This window comes from Triturus cristatus, chromosome 3_2 (genome assembly GCF_964204655.1).
Source record: "Triturus cristatus chromosome 3_2, aTriCri1.1, whole genome shotgun sequence".
In the NCBI taxonomy this organism is placed as follows: domain Eukaryota; kingdom Metazoa; phylum Chordata; class Amphibia; order Caudata; family Salamandridae; genus Triturus; species Triturus cristatus.
The window spans coordinates 203,207,545-203,229,205 of NC_140584.1; the positions used below are offsets into that span (position 1 = coordinate 203,207,545).

At 42.2% G+C, this 21,661-nt stretch overlaps 1 protein-coding gene across 2 annotated transcripts in view; it reads left to right on the forward strand.

The window, feature by feature from the left end:
* The window catches only part of HEG1 (heart development protein with EGF like domains 1), a 178,684-nt gene that overhangs the window by 141,446 nt on the left and 15,577 nt on the right, over positions 1-21,661 (forward strand). Inside the window, exons 11-12 of one of the 2 annotated variants that reach the window (XM_085647511.1) lie at positions 7,660-7,747; positions 17,843-18,017. In XM_085647511.1, the coding sequence (XP_085503637.1) occupies positions 7,660-7,747; positions 17,843-18,017 (263 nt within the window). The remainder of the gene's footprint in view (positions 1-7,659; positions 7,748-17,842; positions 18,018-21,661) is intronic. The other variant, XM_085647512.1, reaches the window with a different exon arrangement.

The following is a 21,661-nucleotide window of genomic DNA, read 5'->3' on the forward strand; positions in this document are numbered from 1 at the left end:
TGTCTTTCCAGCCCTGAAAGCAACTCTGTCATCCGTCCCTCACTCACAGCACACTGCACCTCAGTCAAAGCAGGAGTCCCTCTCTCACCTTTGCTCAAGGGTGCCAATAACAACCACTTAAGAGGAACCCTATTGTTAAAGCAGTAGCGCATACGCACCACTATCCCACCTTCAGCTCTGTGGGGAACACCACCTACCACCGTACACTACCTATGTTTGCAGGATAGATTGTCGCAGCCAGGTGCATTGCAGTGCGTGGGCGGTGAATTTGGAGATGTTAGTGCATATGATGACTGTAAGCCTAACGCACCTGGATACTTGACGGACATGACCCAGCATGTTTATTTTTTAAAGACATGACCCCCTATATATCATGGAGTCACTGGGTATTACATCTGGCTTTCCGAAGTGCCGTTGAGGATGTGGGTAGAGCCAACAGAGTAAGTGGGTGGAGCCGGGAAAGTGGGTGTGGCCACCTAAAAAATTTGAGCACCTGCACTTAATATTTTACAAATTAAGCACTGCCTTTGGTCAAGCTTTTGACAACAGAAGGAATGTTGAATGCCTCATCTAGAATTGCTAGATTGTCTTTGAGGTTACAGGATTACAATTATCAGATCGTTTATGTTCCTGGAAAAAAGAATGTCGTTGCGGACTTCTTGTCGAGACTACTCATTGAAATGCATGAGTGTGATTCTTATGACTCGGATGATGAACAAGTTGCCTTAATTCACAATCAGGGGTTGTCCAATTTTGATGAAATTGAATGGTCTAATAATTATAGATTGGATGACACTTTACAGAAGTTAATCATGTTCATTAACAAGGGTTGGCCTTGTAAAGATAAGCTTACTAACGCATTTAAACCCTTTTGGGAAGTGAGGCATGAGCTTTCTGTCTCCAAGGGGTACATTTTTAGAGGTGATAAAGTTATTCCTCCTCTTTCAATGAGAATGAAAATAGTTAAGCTTTGCCATGAGGAGCACAGTGGCATTATCAAGACCAAACAGAGGGTCAAGCAATGGTTTTGGTGGCCTGGTATTGATGTTGTGGTTGAGAGGATTGTGCGAGAGTGTGTACCTTGCTGCATGTCGGACAAATCTTTAGTCACCTTGAGGCCAAAATTAGGTGAGTCCTTCATTCCTGAAAAACCATGGCATACCATTGCTATTGACATCATGGGTCCAGTTGGTAGTGAGAAAAGATACATTTTACTACTCATTGACATTTTTTCCAGGTGGCCTGTAATCAAAGTGGTTGATAAAGCTGACTCTCATGAGGTTTTAAAATTTATGGATAGAACCTTCATTGAGGAGGGCTTACCTGTTCAGGTTATTTCCGACAATGGGGTTAAATTCATGTCCAACTTAACCCAAGAATATTTTAAGAGAGCTGGCATTAGACATAGGACGACTTCTCTGTACAACCCTTCTGGTAACGGCATGATTGAAAGATTCAATAGAGTCCTTAAAAACTCTATTCAAATGGCTGTTCAGAACAGTTGTGACTGGGAGGTGCAAATTCTTAGGACTTTATGGATGTATAGAACTACACCCCATGAGTCTTTGGAGGTTACACCCTTTGAGATTATGAGGGGTCGAAGTCCTAGAACTAAATGCAATCCTGAATGGTTACTAGAAAGTTCTTCTACTGCTGTACCTTTTGATGTTGTTAGATCCAGGATTGTTGATAAATGTAACATGCGTCATGAAGTGTACAACAAGAAACACAATACTAGGGAGGTTTGTATAAAGGTTGGTTCTTGGTTCTTGGGTCAGGGTCAAGAAGCCTTGGAAAACTAGCAAAGGGGAAAGTCAGTATTTTAAACCTTTGCAGGTTAAGAAGGTTTTAAGGAATGCGGTCCAATTGTCAGATGGGAAGGTTTGGAATTTTAAAAGGATTGCTGTTTTTCGTCCTCCTCCAAATTTTGATAGCCAAACTTCCCCATTGGTAATCAACCGATCTCATGATTCCCATTCTGAGTGGGATATTCCTTCTGAGGGGGATGGGAATGTTTCCACCTCTACTTCTACTTCTACCTGTGTTAACGTTGATCAGGATTGTATTAATAATGACATGGCTATTCCGTGTGGAGGTGGGAATGAAAGTTCATCCTCTTGTGTTCAGCAAAGTGATGTAGAATCGTCTTCTGGTGGTGTTCATGAGGGTAACCAGCCTGAGGAACCAAGTTGTAGTACCAAACGTACTCGTTCTAAACCTAAATGGATGTCTGATTATTTTTGTGATTTTGCATCTTAGTGTTTTTTTGTTTGATGTTTTTTTTTTTTGCTAATTGTTTATTATTGTATAAGGGGAAGATGTGTTATATCCTTAGGTATTATATAATTATTATTAGTGTCTCGTGCTTTACTTGTGTCCTCGTGGGATTGTCCACGAGAGGGGGTAGATTCTAGAGTGTGGGGAGTTGTTCGTTTGCCAAGGAGAGAGCAGAGGCGTTACTCTGTTGATGCTGTATTGCTGCAATAAATACTTGAAAAGGATTCCTGTCTCCGACCCTGACTTTACAATGGGATTCTGGGACTCGTAGTTTTCATCAACAGCGAGTGGTGAGCAAACAATCTAATAAGGGGGCAGGGCGGACTCCGATGAATAGGAGACCTAGCAGGACATTCAAAAGCGAGTGGTCAAGTCGCCTGAACATTGTTAGGCATCTGAAGAAGGATGTTAGGCCGAAATGCATTATGCCGCATTACAAATTAAAGGGCTTCCACCGTCTCCCCTGTTTGGCTTCTGCTTCTTCGTTGCTGGAGGAGGTGTGGAGTGATACATATATATATATGCATGCATACATAGAGTGAGTGACATATTTGTAAAGCGCACAATTGCCGAGGCGTCTTGGCGTTAGGAGTGACTTGTTGCAGTTGCCTAGGCTCCACCAAAGTTTATTGCGGGGGGAAAAGCCAGGTCTTAACCAGTTTCCTAAAAAGAAGCCTGTTGGACTGTAGCGTAATAGTGGTTGGTAGCTTGTTCCACAATTTGGCTGCTCGGTGAGAGAGGCTTTTGCCTCCCCATCTTGCTTTTTGAATTTTGGGAACCTGTACTAGCCCTGTGCTGGCTGATCTAAGAATCCGCCACGGGAAGTACCAGGAGAATAGTTTCTGAATGTCCGTGGCTCCCCCACCATACAGCGCCTTAGGCACAAGACAGAGAGCTTTGAATTCTACTCGCTGTTGGATTGAGAGCCAATGAAGCTGCCTGATGCTACCCGAAATGGAGTGATATTTGGGAATATGAATTAATACTCCAGCTGCAGCATTCTGCAAGGACTGTAGTTTGGCAGTCTGGCATTTGTCAATTCCCAAGAATAGTGCATTGCCATAGTCAATTTTTGAGAGGACAAGGGCTCCCATTACTGTTTTCCTGAGGCTTACTGGAATGAAAGGCAAGATTTTCAGCAAAATTTTCAATGTAAAGAATACATGCATATAAGTGAATCTACAGAACGAAATAGCTTGAAGGGCATACTGCTAACTTAATTGGTTACTGACAGAAGATAGAATGGAATTTGTTTACTCCTAAGTACTCTGCATGTAGACTGAATAACCCTGTCATGGTTTGGCAGTTTTAGTAACTAGCCAACTTTGGGCGTTTTATAAAGTACTATATGACTCTTTTTGGGTACTTCAGAGCACCTGATAGTGGGATGAAAGAATACAATGGTAAGGCATGGTAGGGATGTTAGAATCCAGCTGGACAGGATTATGTGTCCAAAATTCTACTGTTGTCACCGCTGTTCTAAGTTGAGGTCAATTAAATGTAAGTCTGAATAATTATGTTTTTAAAGGTTTCTTGGATGGTATGTAGTTGTATTCAAATCTAAAGTGTAATCTGAAAGGATTCCAGAAATGTGTACCATGACTGATTTCCCATTGATTATTCACTGTGTTTCATCCTCTGAATAATTGTTACTTGATCTCTTGTGCACACCTTGTTTGAAGAGCTGTGGTTGGGGCGTAGTGTGGAGCCACTATTTCTAGGTATATAGGGCCTATGCCATAGTATGTTTTACGACAACACCTTAAATGTTATACTGGCATTGACAACAAGCCTGGGGAGTTCTTTAAAAATTAGTTTAATGCCGTCCAGCTTGTGAAGGTGAAGTCCAAAACTGGGTTCCTGGTTCTGAAGTCTTTGAAGCCTTGTGATGAGGTTTTTTGGGAGGGCATCTGTCAGCTTGACTGTGTGGATGATTCGGAGGAGAGAGAAGATTTTTTATGGGAGAGAGCGGTATGTTTACACCTGTTACTTCAGGTGCCTTGGGCAGTGAAATAAAGCTTGGCATCCCAGGGAACTCACAAGTTCCTTACTTTTACTTAAGTGGAGGGTGGGGTTTGAAGGCTTGGAGTCCAGTCAAATATCTGGTGTGTTTAGGTACTAGGATCTCGGTCTTGGCCAATACTTGCACAAAAAGTGCTCCTCCATCTAGTGGAAAGTCAGGTCCAAGTCTAAAGTAGTGTCTCCCATCATAAATGTTGAAAAGGAGGTATGAGAGGGATGACACAAGACACAGGCTATGAGGTTGGTTCAAAAGATTTGATCCTGACTTTTTTAGTGCAATTGGTGAGGAATTAATAGACACATAGCACCACAAGGTCTGGATATGCCTGTCAACTTTTCAACTCTTCTCAGCAAGTTTGTGCGGTCAACTGTCCAGGAGTGCCAGAGCTTTTCCTATATACTAGCTAAACTGGTTTCTGTGCTGCTTAAGTGATGGAATAGTGAATGCTGGTCATAAAGCGGTTAAGTTCCTTGTAGTCTAAGTTGCTTTGACACCTCCCGCTACATGGCTTTGTACCCTGGCACATTAGTATTTCACATTCAAGGCTATTATGCACCACAATATCTACTTTTATTAATATATTTGCTTATTTATTTAAATGTGATTGAAGTCACTGTTTATGATGTAATCTTATGCAAAGGTTTTATAAAAAAATTACAACACAAAAAAACCCTACATTTGTATGTTAGATAGATAGGATTATGCCACAGTATTCTTAATAGATGCACTATTCTTATTAGGTTGGACAGTAATGTATGCTGTTAGGTTGAGTATATGTTTTATACATTATGCAGAAAATGCACGAGGCCCTAGCTACCTTTGTGACTTATGCACAAGCATTTTGCATTTGGAACGCACACAAAAATCAATTGATAAGCAACATTTGCGACTGTGCATCTCCAAATGCATAAAAAATCACATTTGCAAAGATCGGCACATAGGAGTGCTACTAGGACTCATCTGCCTTAGGCAGCTGCACAACAGTTTTACACATAGTGTTGCATCTACAAAGGTAAAAGCACAAGCCATAAAGGAGCCATTTCCTAACCAGTATGGCTGGGCATACCAGTCTGCCCAGTGCTTCTGCACTGCACACACATTCTGCACTTTAGTGTTTTGTTTAACCGATTTCTAGTGGCACTTACATCCTGAGGTCTGGACTTTTGTCGGGTAGTCACGTGAATTTTTCAGTCTGGTCTTTTTGGTGGAGGTCTCCACAAAGTCTCTGTGCCTCTTCAGAGGGACCAGAGTAGCTGATTACTATTCAGGAGTGTGTGCACACCTACCTCTTTTAACCATAACCATTATGCCTTGTGCTAGATTACTGTATCACCCACTTACGGGGACCATGAACTCATGATTTTATATGCTTTGTGAGGATGAAGGACAAACTTGGCCATGCCAGAAGTTCACAAATAGACGCCTTAAACCCTTGAGCAGTGTGCTACATCAGCCGTATTTTGGGATTCCTATATTTAATCATCTGTCCGAAAAACTGCTTGCGCTGCTTGGATGTTACCCATTCACGGGGCTTTAAGTGGGATTAAAAAAGTAGAGGGTGTGGCCTATGTAATGAAGGGCGTGGTTCAAACAGGTAAAGTACATTTCTGTGATTCCCGTAGGTTGTCACCCAACCTGTGTTTTGGTTCCTCTCTGAGCTCTCTGTTATTGCATCCAGACATAACACGTCGACTGACATGCACCTAAAACCAGCCCCGACTGTTGGCTTTGCCAGTGGTTGTTGCCTGTTGAGGATAAACGAGTAACAAGTTTGTGGTAAACACTGAGTATTGAAAATGTTTCAATTCTGAAATTGAGAGACTGAATTAAACATTCCCGAGGTCTGGGCGCTGTGCATAGTGGCAAAGAATTGGCTGACCACATGTATACTGAAACCCTTTATGGCCCACTGACAGATACCGTGAGAAACTCACACTGCCTCCAGCCTCAACTCCATAGCTTTTAATTGTGGTCCGTTATAAACACCTCGAGGCAACTCAGTTCAAAGTATGCACTATACAAGCGTAATATGCTACAAACAAAAAATAAATACAGAAACACAACATCATGAAACTAGTTAACACTTTTAGGGAATTCAAGATTAAGTAAAGCATGTGGAATATAAACAGGAATTAAATCATTGGCATGGATTACTTTAACACTTTTTACATTGTTTGATCAGAAAACGATCAGTGCTTTTGCCATTGAGGTTAAGGAATAAATTAGGGCCCGATAGGGACCAATTTTAATGTTGTTTTTTAATTATTACCAGGTCTGAGATCCAAATCGACCCGGCCCGCTTAAAGCACTGCCCATATATGTGTGTCTCGTGCAGTGTTAGACTTGTTCTTTGGACCTGCGATGCTAAATGTCAGATGGCAATTTTCCACACACTGGACTATGCGGTTGTTGAGCTGCTGTAGCCCGTAAATATTCACATAAGTCACGTAACTCAAAATGATGCCCCCCACCACGTTCTGCAAAATTTGATGAAGGGCCCTTAAATCTCTCATATCTCACAGATATTCATTAATTTAGGCTGAATAGGGGCTCCCTGAAGGATTGGGGGGGCAACTGAAGAGTTGCCCCCCCCCTTGTGTCGTAAGGGCTGCAGAGGCCTGTGTTATGCCCCTGACCATAGAGTGAGAAGAAGGCTTGAGAGTACAGATATAAACGTGACTCTCAAGACCCCCATTTATGAGGCAGTTGGCCTTCCTCAAAACCTGGTCAAGTCTGGGGCTTCTGGCACTTTCACTTCCGCATACTGAGTGATGCCTGATGGGCTCGTTTTATGAGTGCAGATTTACTACGTACATGCCAACGAAGTGAGTGCTGCCTTCAAACCAGGCCTGGGAATAGTTCGCGCGGAGTTTTGCTACGCGGAACTGCGCAAAATGACAAAAAAACTCAGTGGAGTTCCACAAGTGGCGGAGTGCAGTGCGAACTGCCGTTCGCGCTTATCTTCCTGCCGCTCGGGTAGAAATTCTACCCTAGCAGCAGCTTGTGCTCTCGATCTTACTGTTCACAACCGTGAAAAAACACTCCACTGCACTACGCGTGGTAGAGTTTTCTGCACTCCGCGAGCTCCACGGAGCGCGGAGTGCAGAAAACTCCGCAAACTCCTCGTACGGAGCGGAGTTCACCGCCCAGACCTACTTGAAACGTGTTCGGGTGCAGTAGGGCTCACTTGCAGGTCATTCTTACAATGTTTTGACCATGATTGTGCACTTCAATGTGCTATTGATCTGTACGTGACACTGTTTAAAATGCCAATAAAGTTGTGCATAAATAAATCGTATTGAAAGGCAGACTTCTTGAAAGACAAGAAGTAATTAAGGTACTGTTTTCTGTGTCTTCAGCATACCAACTCATCACCATTGTGATAGCAGCTGCTGGAGGAGGACTTCTGCTGATCCTGGGGACTGCGCTGATCGTCACGTGCTGCAGGTGAGCATCAGCCTAGCCGTTCTATGCATCTCTAAGTAAAGTGTATACCACAGTGGTTCATACTCTGAAGAATGTCTTGGAAACCACCCTTTTCGAAATGTGCACTGTATGCCCACACAATCTGAGCCATGTTTAACCTGTCAAATATCATGTGGCCTCCCCATCTGGGCACAGACTCCCTTTTGCCCAAATTATAATTTCCATGTGGTTAAGAATTAGCCCCTTAGTCTTAGCTGTCTTTGCTCCGGCACTAGAAATGCAGTGGCCACTTTAGAAAATAATTATCTTACCAAATAATGCTGTAAATGACTAGATTCACATCATTATATTTCAATGTCCAGCTGACAAATATACTTGCACATTTATAGAAATGTCAATGTTATGCAAGGCCAAATTCCTAAAATGTGCTGTTTAGTCCAGGGCCCAATTCATTAAACATATATGTGCAAAATGTACGGCGTATACGTCACTTTTTCTGTACAGACCTCACTATACAAGAAGGACAAAAAAGGAGAAACCCAGCTTTTATAGTAGAGGACCGAGAACAAAGGAAAGTAAAGACAGAAAAGGAGGGAAAACCTACTGGAAAACCCTTAAGGTTATTAAAATTGCCCTTACCCACTAGATAGAGGCATGCTTCATCAGAGGGCTGCTAACACACTCTGGCACAGACCAAAGCTCAGGGTGGAGAGTGTATTTTTTAAAGAAAATATGTTTTTCATGAGCGGGATCACTATTGCAGAGTAAACTTCATAATCTATGAAGTTTTAATCCACGCATCCCACCTAGCGCCACTGTTCTGTTTCTTGGGTGTGTTGAATGGCAGCAGTGGTTTCAGAAATGCGCGCTTCAGCCTGGGTCACCACATCCAATTGGAGGTTGTAGACAGCTTTATTTTCTTCCTTGACGGTGAGTGGATTGCTGTTTCTAGTATCTGTTTGTCCTTGCCGTTGTCTTTGCTTTGTATGAATGTTGCTCTTTGTTGAGTGCGTAGCGCAGCGTTTTTGCCAGCAACCTCACCAGCGATTTCATGGATGGCTTCTGAATATGCTTCTCTGCAGGGCCTTTGATTCCTTTTGCAGCTGTGTACGAGCTGGAGTAGGGCTTTGACTCCACATGTACCAGTTGCAGGCTGCTTCGCATCAATCTGAGGCACATGTGGCACGCACAAGCAGTTTGCTGTACCATTGCAATCTCTTAGGGAGAGCAACTTTGTTGTTCTTGGGCATGTATCCCATCTTCGTCAGCAGTTTTAGCGTCTTCTCCAGTCCTGGAGCATGTAAATGAACTGCGCCACACACGGAGCTGATGATTCATAGATGTTTTTATTCTCTAACATACAATCACACACTGCACTATAACGTCATACTTCCATTAACCACATTTTAACACCTCCCAGCATATTACGTAGTTCCTGTTCAGAGTCCGTCCAGAACTGCAAGGGTCCAAGTGCGTACATCATCTATACACTACACCCTGCATGCAGGCATAGACGTCAGAAGGACAGGCAGACAGGGCATCTTTACCCAGAACCCACGCTTTTTGAGGGCTGGAGCCTGTGCTGTAAAATATGTTTTTAGATTTTGAAGCAGGCCTGTTTATTAATGACGAGGTAGCAAACAGCGAGAACCAGAAAATGGCGCCTCATGCTGAAGCTGCCATTATGTCATCTGTACATTTATTTTTTCAACATCGAAACAATCTGGGCCCTGCAAGGTTTTTGACCCAGGTCCTGCAAAAACATCTGACTAGACTTCGGTGAAATTCGAGCGTAATTTTCGGAATTTTATGCTATGCTTGTTTTGTAAAATTCCTGAAATTACACCATTGCGCAATTAGTGTCAATATGTTGCCATTCACAGTAAAAGTATGGATTGAGAACAACACGAACAACCAGAAATCAAGTGGCTGTTGTTCAAGTCAATTGTGTTTTTTGCGCTATATGTTAAGTTAAGATGCATCCTTGCCTCAAAACATTAAGGACACATTTCGAGTTAATATATACCACTAAATGACCGGTTAACACTCTGTGTAATTTTGCATAATTTTCCTGAATTTGCACATAATTACATGAATTTTGCACACTCTACTTCTGACATACCTACATGCAGGTCATGCTTTGTAACCAGGACCTGAGTATTGGGCGATTGATGGCCTCAGCAGTGTAGATGCAGCACAGGTCAGTGCTTCATGTTTAATGAAGTGGAAGTCCTGCTTTCAATACTTCATTTTGCATTGGCTCCCATAAGACACTCAGGGCAGAAATAGGGACACTGACTTCAGCAGGAACTTGGCTCACCATCGACATGGTTGGTGGAGTACATTTTTGTGGACAAACCTTAAAGGGCTAATCAGGAGGAATTATATAATGATTTCATTTTTATTCTAATAAGAGGGTAGAAATTAAATGGCGTGCTCTATTGCACATGCATCATAAGTGGTGGCGTGTGCCAAAAAGGGGGCACTTTTGTTCCATGTGTGTATTGTGTCTACCCTTGCTCCAAATACTGCGTGGTGCTGGTAAACAGAAGTCAGGGACAGTCAAGATGTATGCAGACAGGGCATTGGAGATGCAGCTTCTCCTATATACCCGCTCATTACTTTTTAAACATTGCCAAGAGTGGCACAGAATAAATAAAGATAGGGGCGCCCACTTAGACAGTATTACAAATAGATGCACTAGAAGATGAAGATGACAAGAAATTCATTAAAGATTTCAAAACCTTGCAGGTGATGGAGTGGAAGAAGGTATCACAAACTGTTGCAACATCGTATCGACAGATAAAAGAAGTGTTGGAGCCAAGTTCAATTTGATGCTGAACGTCGACTCTGAATTATACATCTTCAACCAAGCACAGCAACAAGCAGATGAAACGATGGATGTGTTTGTTGAAAGGCTTGATTCGCTTTTCAAACATTGAAAGTTCTGTGACTTTGATAATGATGAAGCAAAGCATCTCAGAATCATTGATGGTTGCCTCTTCAATTCTTTTAGAAGACGCATGTTGAGAGACACACACCCAGTCTAGAGAAAATGTTAATAGCTGCAAGAGCAGAAGAACAAGCAGAACGACAAGCTGCTGAAATGGAAACAGGAATGGCGTCCAATGAATCAGCGCTGACCTTTAAAAGCAAGCATACATGCCAAACAGATTCTTGTAAGTAGACATCCTAAAAGAAATCCAAGCTATGCTTCCAACATGGATTTTAATTTCCCCATGAGATAAAAGTCCTACCAAAGGACACATTTGCAAAGGCTTTGGGAAAGAGAACCACTTCATAACAGTGTACCAATCTAGAGAGAAATCAAGTGTGTCACAGTTGAAAGGAAAGATGGACGCCAGAATGTCCCAGAAGCACTCTAGCCATGCCCACAAAGCAAAAAATCTATGACAAGTAGAAACCAAGAAAAGTCAGTCATCATCAAATTCGTCATACAAAGGTTCCTTAACGTCCTTCTCAAGCACCGATGAAAAAAACGGATGTGCACTGAAGATATCTACTGAAGAACAGCATGCACATGTGGGATTAGCCACCTGTAAAGAAGAAAGAAAGTCCAAGAAAACACACTAAACAAAGCAGAATACCTAATTTGGACACTGTCTCTAAATCACATTGAAAGTGAACAGTTACCCAATAATCTTCATTATAGGCAGTGGTGCGCTAATTAATATCCCAGTGGAAACATTAAACAGCCTGTCCCCAGTGCCAAGACTCACTCTGTCAAACACGAAGGTATAAACTTGGGCTGCTGCCAAACCATTACAAAGGATCATTCACAGCAACCATGTGGCATAAACAATCCCAGTGCAAGCCACTGTTCTTGCTCTACAAGGCACTGCTTCAAGTGCCTTTTTGCTCAACTTTGCCACTCTGCTATGGGATTGATACTCCTAAATTGCAACATCCGTGCTCAGTCTGAAATCATGAACCAGTTCCTGTCTTTGTTTCAAGGTTTGTGATGACTAAAACACATGAAAGTGCAGTTGCACATTAACGAGGACATTCGCCTGTTGCCCAGTGGAACCACAAAATTGCTTTCCATTTACAAGAGGCTGTAGAGAAAGAGTTAAAGAAGCTGCCAAAACATGACATCATAGAATGCTCCACAGGCCCTAGACCATGGGTCTCGCCCATAGTAGTTGTATGAAAAAAGGACAGTAATGAAGCGGTGCACATTTGTGTTGATGTGCACTAAGTAAACAAGGCCTTTGAGCGGGAGAAACACCCTGGTCATCACACAGCAGACATGCTCATGCAATTGAACAGAGACAAAGTCTTTTCCCGTCTTGACTTGCATAAAGGATACCATCAGCTCAAGCTAGAAGAGAACTGTACGTACATTGCTATTTTTTCAACTCATGATGGTGTGTTTAGATACAAGCGACTGAGTTTTGGAGTGTCTTCTGCTGCTGAGATAATTCAGGATGTTATTCACTGAGTGATTCTACCTGTCAGGCAAGCTTTCAATTACAATGCTGACACACTGGTTTTTGAGAGAACACAGAAAGAACATGACAAGGCTTTTACCCAAGTGTGCTAGCTATTTACTGATGCAGGTCTCTCTCTGAATGCAGCAAAGTGCGAATTTCACATAAGCAAACTCAAGTTTTTTGGGCACATATTCTCTGATGGGGGAATGACTCCTTACCCAGACAAGGTGCAAGCTCTCTCATCCATTTGCCCCCGCAAGATGTTACTGTGCTGCAATCCTTTTTGGGCATAGCTAGTTATTGCTTAAGATACATTTGCTTTGCTACTGTGAGTGCTCTTTTGAGAAACTTGATAAAGCGGAATGTCCAGTTCCAGTGGTCTCGTGAATGCGACCATAGTTTCAAAAACATAAAATTTGCGAATGCAACTGAAATTGCCTATTTTGACCCCAAGTTACCTACTGAGATCACAGTAGATGTGAGCCCGGTGGGGCTGGGGGCAATCCTTGCTCAACACAACAGCCACCCAGATGCTCAGAGACACATTGTGGCCTATGACAGTCGAAGCCCATCTGAAACAGGATCTGCCTATTCTCAGCCGGGAAAGGAAAGTCTGACTGTAATGTGGGCCTAGGAACATTTTCATGTATTCCTCTATGGAAAACGATTTGCTGTCATAACAGACCACCAGGCATTGCTTACTATTTTCTGAAATCCGAAGGCCAAGATGCCCCCTTGTATCGAAAGGTGGGGGTTGAAATTGCAAGAGTACGACTATGAGATCATACACAAGCCAGGGACGGATCAAAACCCTGGAGACTACTTTTCAGGAGTGCTGTTACATCAACACAGTTCAACATCCAAGGCGGCTAAAGACTATCTCAATTTCATTGGGAGGTCCAGCACTCCAGCAGCTCTGTCTGTGGAACAAATCATTGCTGCCACCAATATAGACAAAGAAATGCTTATAATCAAAGACCTCATTACAACGCAATCCTGAAGAAAGAATACTCGACACGTGCCAATGATGTTGAATTCCAAAAGCTCAACAATGTGCAGGATGAGTTTGCTGTCACTCACGAAGGCATAATATTGAGAGGCTCGAGAATTGTATTACTGGAGAGTCTAAGACAGCAAGTAATCAAACTATGCCCGTGAAGGACACCTTGTTATTGAGCCACCAAGAAAACTCTAAGAGATTGAGTGTGGTTGTTTCAGCTTCATGAGCAATTCGAAAAAGAGCTGAAAATGTACCACATTTGTAACTGTTTTTCTCCCAAGGTGAAACAGCACGCAGTAACAATGTCTGACTTTCCTGCTCATGCCTGGGAGAGAGTTGCAGTCGACTTCTTTGGGCCTCTATGTAGTGGACATCATCTCATGGTATTCATTGATGAGTAGTCGCATTTTCCTCTGGTGGACCACCTATCTTCGACAACCCATGACAAAATTATAGATCGACTTGATGACATCTTTGCAATGTGGGGAATTCCTGAAGTCTTCAAATCTGACAATGGCCCACCATTCAATAGCAAAGAGTTCAAAGAAATTCTTGGCCGACTCAATTTAAAGCATCAAAAAAGTATACCTTTCTGGCCCCAAGCCAATGGTGTTGCTAAGCAATTGTTGGACACCCTCAAGAGGATGATTCAATGTCGATGGAAGGAACCAAGCTAAACCAGATGCCCTACAGGCCTATTAATCAACTCCTCACTCCACGACCGGTGACAGTCCAGCCAATTTGCTGTTTGGGAGAGCTATCAGAACAAAGTTACCTCAATGGATATCAGATCGGTCAGTGAAAGCGGACAAGGTTCATATTTCCAGCGCTGTTCAAAAAAGCAAAATAAAACATATGCTGATGTGTGCCGGCACACCCAGGAAACAGACTTTGACAAAGGAGACGAGATTCTGATTAAACATAGACAGAAACAAAAAACAGTAACTCCATTTGACACTGACTCGTTGCAGGTTACAGCGTGCAAAGGACACATGGTGACAGAACATCATCACGGAAAGTACATCACACGGTACACATCACATTTTAAACATCTACCTCAACAGTTGCCAGTTCCTTCCTGCGACCCCATTCACTGGCCTCACTCGATCGCCCGATTAGGGTGGGCTTTTTTGATCTCTGATTACCCGAGCTGGCAGACAAGTGCAGGGCAAACACAAGGAGATGATGGACGGAGCGCTGAAATTTTTCAGACACTCACCCCCAGTCACAGTTCTGCAGGTGTCTTGACGACTAATTGAGGAAATGTGATTTCTTAATGATGTCTGCCACTTTTAGTTTAACACATGGGGAGATGTAGTCTATTGATGATATTTGTGCTGGGATCCTTGCGGTTCTGGGGGCGATTCTGAACAAGAACTACGTAATATGCTGGGAGGTGTTAAGGTGTGGTTAACGGAAGTATGACTTTATCGTGCAGTGTGTAATTGTATGTTGGAGAATAAAGACGTCTGTGAATCAGCTCCATGTGTGGCATAGTTCATTTACATGCTCCAGCACTGGGGAAGACACTACATAGGGCAATACGTATATTTGCGATGACAAACATCTCATTAAAAATATGTGGCACACTGTTCTTGGAACCGCTGTTCTTTTCCAATAAGCATGTTGCAAAGAATTACAAAAAACAACCTCATAATGGTACTTCAAAAAATTTGACATCTTCATAGTTAACACACAAAGGGCCTCATTTACAATATTTTGCCCCAGGACAGCTCCGTAAGCCTTCCTGCTGAGCTGTCCCATGGCAAAAGAAAAGGGCAGGAATGTGCTTTATCTATCAGATATGGTGCATTTCTGTCCTCTTTCCCTGCGCTGGCACTCAATTTGCTGCCATGCACCAATGCAGGAACCCTTGCACCATGGTGCAAGGAATTCTGTGTTGTGGTAATGATTGCTTTTGTGCAGGAATGGGCACCTTCCTGCACAAATACTATCAATAGAGGTGATTTCCTCCTTCTATGTGTTCTGCCGAATGCAGCACATATAGAAAGAGAAAACAACTAGGAGATATAAAGTTATTTCTCCTTGTTGTGCCTCCCCTACGGAGGCATAGGCTTTTGACACATTCCCAGGTTTACAGAATGTTGTAAATAAGGGAATGTGTCAAATGCCATGGGTGTTACATGGGAGTACTCACCAGTGGCGGCTCTTCCGCTATGGCGGAGGAGCATCGCCCCCCCTGCCACCCTCGAAAGTTAAAAAATAAAACGAAAATTAAACAAGTTTATTATCGTTTTATTTTTCAACTTCTACATGCTGTGTCCTGGGGGCGGGGCCATCGCTGGTCAGTCAGGAGAGGGAGTGCTGAGCAGTACTGCTATCAGTGCGCATGTGGGTTTGGCTGACCATCTCAGGCCGGCCAAACCCGCATGCTCACTGAGCTGTCTCCAATCCATCTGCATTGCTGGGTTGAGACAGCAAAGTACCAGCTCCCAGTCTCTCTGGGCGTGCAAATTTCCAGCGCTTAGTCCAATTCTGACACCGCTTTCGGATATGAAAGCAGCGTCCGGATTGGCCACAGGGGAGGCTGGGAGCCTATGCTGCAGTGAGGAGAAGGAAAAGAGTGTTGTACAACAGGCGGAAGGTAAGTTCTTTTTATTTAATTTTCAAAAAATGTTTGTTATCCGTTTCCCTTCCCTCCCCCACCTCCCCTTCGTCCGTCGTCCCCCTAGCCACCACCCTGCCCCACCACTCTGCCCGCATGCCAGCTGCTACTGATACCTACCATAACGCCCAAGGTACATCTCCCTATTGCAGTGTGAGGCAATGCAGCGACTTTTCAGGCAGTGCTTCACACCATATCTACAAAGGAATGAAAAGCTACGCAAAGTGCCTTTACGTGGCCTTGTAGATATGGCACTGCAATGTGCGCCGCAGGAGCGTTATTAATCGTGACTTTCCGGCGGTGCAGGGACTTGTAAAAGAGGCCCTTAAAATTGTTGCCATAAACACATACTCAAGGACTATGCCAGTATGTGTTAAGCTATGCTGTCAGACATTCCTATATTTAGTTCGATTCGGATTGTATAATTTTTTTTCACTTTTGTAATTTATGGGGTATTTTTTATTCAGCGGCAGTGGTAATATCAGTAATGATTACCATACTTATATCGTTTTTGTTTAAGCTTAATCTGAAAAATGAAATGCACTTCTAAACTTTCGTTATAAAAAGTTAGCCATTTATAAGGTAGCCTTTTGCCTCAGCACTATTTTAGTTAACCATTCATAAGGTAGCCTTTTCCTCAGGACTATTTTAGTCTGCCATTTATATGGTAGTCTTTTGCTTCAGTACTATTTTGTTTTTGCTTGCTGGTGCCAAGTTTCTGCCAAGAGCGAAAGCTAGGGTTTTGGTTCACCTCAGAAGACGAGTTACACATACCACAAATCCCTATTCCCTGGGTGGAGATAAGATTTTCGTTGAAGGGCGCGCCCTCCAAAGCAGCTTGTCTTCCAGGACGGAACTCTGGAATAGGGCCAACTGACACGACGCACCGATCTATGCAGACACCGAACTGTGGTGCAAATGTTGTAATTTAGAAAGAAAAAGTGCAGTGAGGTAGCACATTTCATGAAAGGGGCTCAAATTAAAAAGGAGAGAATGAAGTAGATTTGTAACAGAGAAAAACTGTGATGCAGGTACATTCCATATGATTTGCAAAACTGAGTAGGCGTAATTTACTTGCATAAATGATATATCTGCCTGCGATGCTTCTGCCTGTGTCTCACAATGGGTGAGCAACTGCTTAAGACTGCATCCCCATCCCACAGAACCTCTATACCACCCCCCTAGGATGGAGTTTACAAGGAATTATGGTTGAACTGGGACCGGTTCGTTCCCACCAATAAGGTCACTTCCGGGGCAATGGGGATTTCTTGTCATGTGTGTTTGAGGTACCTACAACTGGCTGGGACAGTAAAAGTGGGTTTACTCTAGGGCATGCCAGACGAGTAGCCAAGGAAATTCAGTGCACATCTGTGTGCACCCACTAAGTACCAATGTAAGCATGAATGTTCTACACTTGCATGTGCACATACATTACAACTGATGGATGTGGTGTAAGAAGTTCAGAAAGTATTAGCCTCTAGGTATTTCAGAATGATACAATGTCCACCAAAAATAATTTGTAACAAGAAACATATAATGGGTAAAAAAAAAAGAAATGACCTCAACTTTTGTAGTCTTCAAATTTGTAAGGTATGCTTTACATACATTACACACACATGTATGGGTAAAGAAATAGTAATAAAGCCCCATTGTACGATAATATCATACTGACCCATGTGTATATAATGAAATGCATCCATTACGCTAGGCACAGGACTATTACAGTATTCTCCATGAATTCATAAACTTTGCACGCATAGGCATAATTTATGTATAACATAGTTTACTTTATACCTTTCTGAATCGACTCCTTTGATGTAACTCTACTCATAAATGAACCCTTTAAGAGACAGAAACTGGTAATACTAGGACATGTGATTCATCGTGAAGGGAGAGACCAAACAACACTTTCACCCCCATAAAAGACAGCATAACTCTCCTGCTCGTACAGAAGGGAGGCTTCAGGACAAAACCAGTTAGCACACAAGAAGAAGAGTGTTTCCGGTTGTGTAACAATTTTACAATTTTCTTTGCAGAAAAAACAAGAATGATATCAGTAAACTTATCTTCAAAAGTGGAGATTTTCAAATGTCCCCATATGCCGAGTACCCCAAGAATTCTCGCTCGTCGGAGTGGGGAAGGGAGGCCATAGAAATGCAAGAGAATGGGAGCACCAAGAACCTGCTGCAGATGACAGATGTGTATTATTCAGTAAGTGCCCACTACCCTCTATCACAGCATTGTTTTTAAATTCACACAGGAAAAGGTCTATTTTGCACACGTGCAAGATCAACGCCAATACTGACCTGTCCAACAACTAAGAGAAAATATAGTTGAGACTGAACCTTCTACTACACCTCAAACTTGTGACGTCACATGTGATGTCATTAATAATGTAATCTGAGATATCAGGTTGATGTCATCTTGATGTCATTTGCGGTCATCAGTGTGATACTAACATAAATAATGGTTCCCTCAGGGGAAGCTAATAGCCTATGCTTTCTAGGCAATTGTGATGAAGTGGTCTGGAGGTAAGTCAAAGTTTGTAAAAGACCAGCTGTTTAATAGATACCCATATATATAGAAATGCACAAAGCTTGTGTAAGTATTGAGTATATACAATACATGTATAGAATGATAGTATCTTACAAACACGTTTTGAAAAACAAACAAAATAACAGTAGGTGCTCCTTCTGGATGTCGCAGTGTTGGTGAATGGTGAAAGATAGTGAACAGTAGTGCGCAGTGAAAAATAAACCAAACAATTGTTGACTTAAGTCACGTAAGTTTTGGTAATAGGGAGCCTAGTTTCAAAATGACTGTATAGGTTCCACCCGTAGAAAACGTTTGTTAAAGTCAACACATATATGTCAACGTTTCAACCCCCAAGTATCAAATTTTAATGGAGTCTTCATCAGGGCCAAATTAGTAGGCACCTGCAAATATCAAATAATAGAAAAAAAGAATAAATAACAGAACTGATATGAAATGCTCATAGTCTCTTAGAAATCATTATAAATCTAGTAAGCCAGTACGTCCATAAGCTGTGGCAATCTTACCTCCTAAGCAAGGTCACTTTTATGAAGAACACAAATCTGGTTTTGAACAGAATACATTTGCAGATCTGAAAAAACAGATGCACATACATTGGTGGTTATCTTACAAACCCACAACAAGCCCTGTGGCGGGTACTCATAAAGAGATTACTCTATGTGAAAAAAGACACACCACAGTGTCTATTAGTCAACCCCGCAATGCATGGATATAACACCATTAGATCTAAGGATAGAAGGCCAAAGACAGAACAGGTTGGGAGTGAATCGTGAGGTCCCTGAAAGAAACACCATTAAAAGATATTCTCAAGTAAGAGAGACCTGATCGGCCTATGCATAAGTATTTAAGCTGAAAAATCTCACCTGCTTATTTCTTCATATTTGCGCAGGACAATAAAACATGTCAAAGTAGGCCATCAGGACTCGGAATCAATAAAAATCAAGTCGAAAATATGATAAAATATTGCCATTAAGTGGAACAAACTACTTACATCAGCATAGCAGCTATGAGGTGCTGAATATGAGCGCGCAGTCAAAGTGCAACTGTGCTCGTCCTTATATAAATAGATAGTGCTGCGTGTGGCGTGCACATGTTGCCAGAAAAGAGAAACGCCCAGCCCAAGTGAAAAAAAGGGGAGAACGAACGCCCTCTTGAGAGTCAAAATGGCTGGGTATTACCGTGTGGTTGACTTGAAAAATGGGCTGGCACAGAATATTTAGTAGTTATTATACTGTCTGGAGATAACTACTATAGAGTTAGGGCCAGAGTCAGTTAACCATCGGTGAATGACTTGCAAAAAGGTAATACGACCAAAGCAAAACTAAAGAACTAGGGAGAAAAAGGATTCCAAAAGCGCTGCACCAGTTTACAAAGCAAATAGAAAAAATAGGGTACTGGGAGTTACATTGTGAATGATGGAACAGTAAAATTGTTGCTGAAATTCTTTCAGGAAAGATCTTAGGAACACAACCTGCATTTTGACATCTGGTTATACAATATACATCTTTAGATTTACAGTTTCACAACAATAAGACACCGAACATTGTATTTTGCTAAGGTCCTAAAATTGAAAATATAGATCCATGTTAGATGGTGAATTCAATTGCAGGAGGGTTACAGTTTTCAGAAAAGTTCCGCCTGTCTCCAATGCTCGAGGTTGTTCAGTCCCTTAGATATAGTCAACACAGTCAATCCACTTCTTTTTTCATCAGAATCTGTCGTGTTTTCCCCTCTGGGATCAGGTGTTATCTGTTCGATCACTTACCATTGGATATCCTCTATAGTGTGTTGTAATATTTGGAAGTGTTCAACCAGTGGCACCCCTACGATGTTGCACCTGATGCGGCTCCTATGTTGCAGCACGCGACCCCTTACTTTAAAACAAACCACTTTTATTAAGTATTTCCATGTAAAATCTGACAATGGCACATTGAATACAGTGACACAAATCTGTTCAGGTGATACATATCTAATGTCCCGATGTAGTGAGGCCTTTCATAGGGTTGCGATGACAACCATTGGGAGCATATATGCATTCCTCAGCTTAACTGCAACAAGAGACATGGTCAACTGTAAAAACAAGCAGGTCACGGGCAGTTCCAGAACTTGAATCGGTAGCTCCCGGTCACTCGACTCCTCACTTTTTTGATGGTGTGTGTCCTATGTAGCTCATGTCACAAGGACACCAAACAGCGTAGAGCACTTCATGGGAATTACAATTGGTGTAAGATCTCAATACAAATTTAGATTCATAGTGTACACATTTTTTAGTGTCTCTGCAATATTTAAAGGCCGTGTAGTTCCCACATTTATAATGTCTTGTCATGCAAGGGAGTCCTAATTGTGATGTAAGCGTGGATGTGGGGAGTTTGCGGGGGCTGCCCTTACTAATAAATTCATAATATTTACTCCCCTTTTGAATGAGAACATTGGTGTATCAGGTTGTGGCATAAAAGTGTGATGTCATCTTGATGTCATTTGAGATGTCATCAGTGATGCAATGCATGGCAGGGCAACAGGACTTATGGTTTCTGTAGCGCACTAAAACAGCAAAGGTTAAAGTTAAGCTTTGGTTAGTACACCTTAATATATGTTTAAGAGAACATAGAAATTCATATATATAAAATACAGATCGGTGTTATCGTTGTATTGGTTAAAGTGGAGTTATTGTAACAAATTAAAACTGAAGACCTATGAACTTCGCAAGTTAGGGTTAGTTATGCAATCCGTAACTCAGACAGCAGCCATGCGAACCATAACTCATGCATAAAATGCAATGCTCATAACCTCACCCTTGATGTTACAAATGTAAATAACCTTAAAGGTGATCCACATATGGCATTGCCCTTAACTCTATGAAAGAGATGACTATGAAGGAAGTATTATTTATTGGTTTAAGCATGCATTAATTGCTTTGGGTGTTGTTAATTATTGGTATAATTATTGTCAGGTTATACGCATTTCATTTGGTATGCCAAGCCCTCTGCTAAACCCATTGCCGCAGGCTTAACCCCACTAACAATGGCCTTCTGCAGCATGGATTGACCACAGGGACTGGCCCTCTGTGCCTAATCTGCCGTCAGCCGCCATCGCCTGCACAGCCTTTAGCAGAAGGGACTAGCCTCAGGGCCTTTCTGTTTTTTTTTTTTTTTTTTGTCAAAATCTGTTTATTTGGCTTTAATATGACCACAGACAAGCAGCATGGACAATACATACAAACAGAGCAAATAGAGGGGGAGAGCCAGGAGTTACCAAGAGCTAGTAGGAGTGTCATCTTCGTCTCAAGGTCTGTGGCTCAAAAA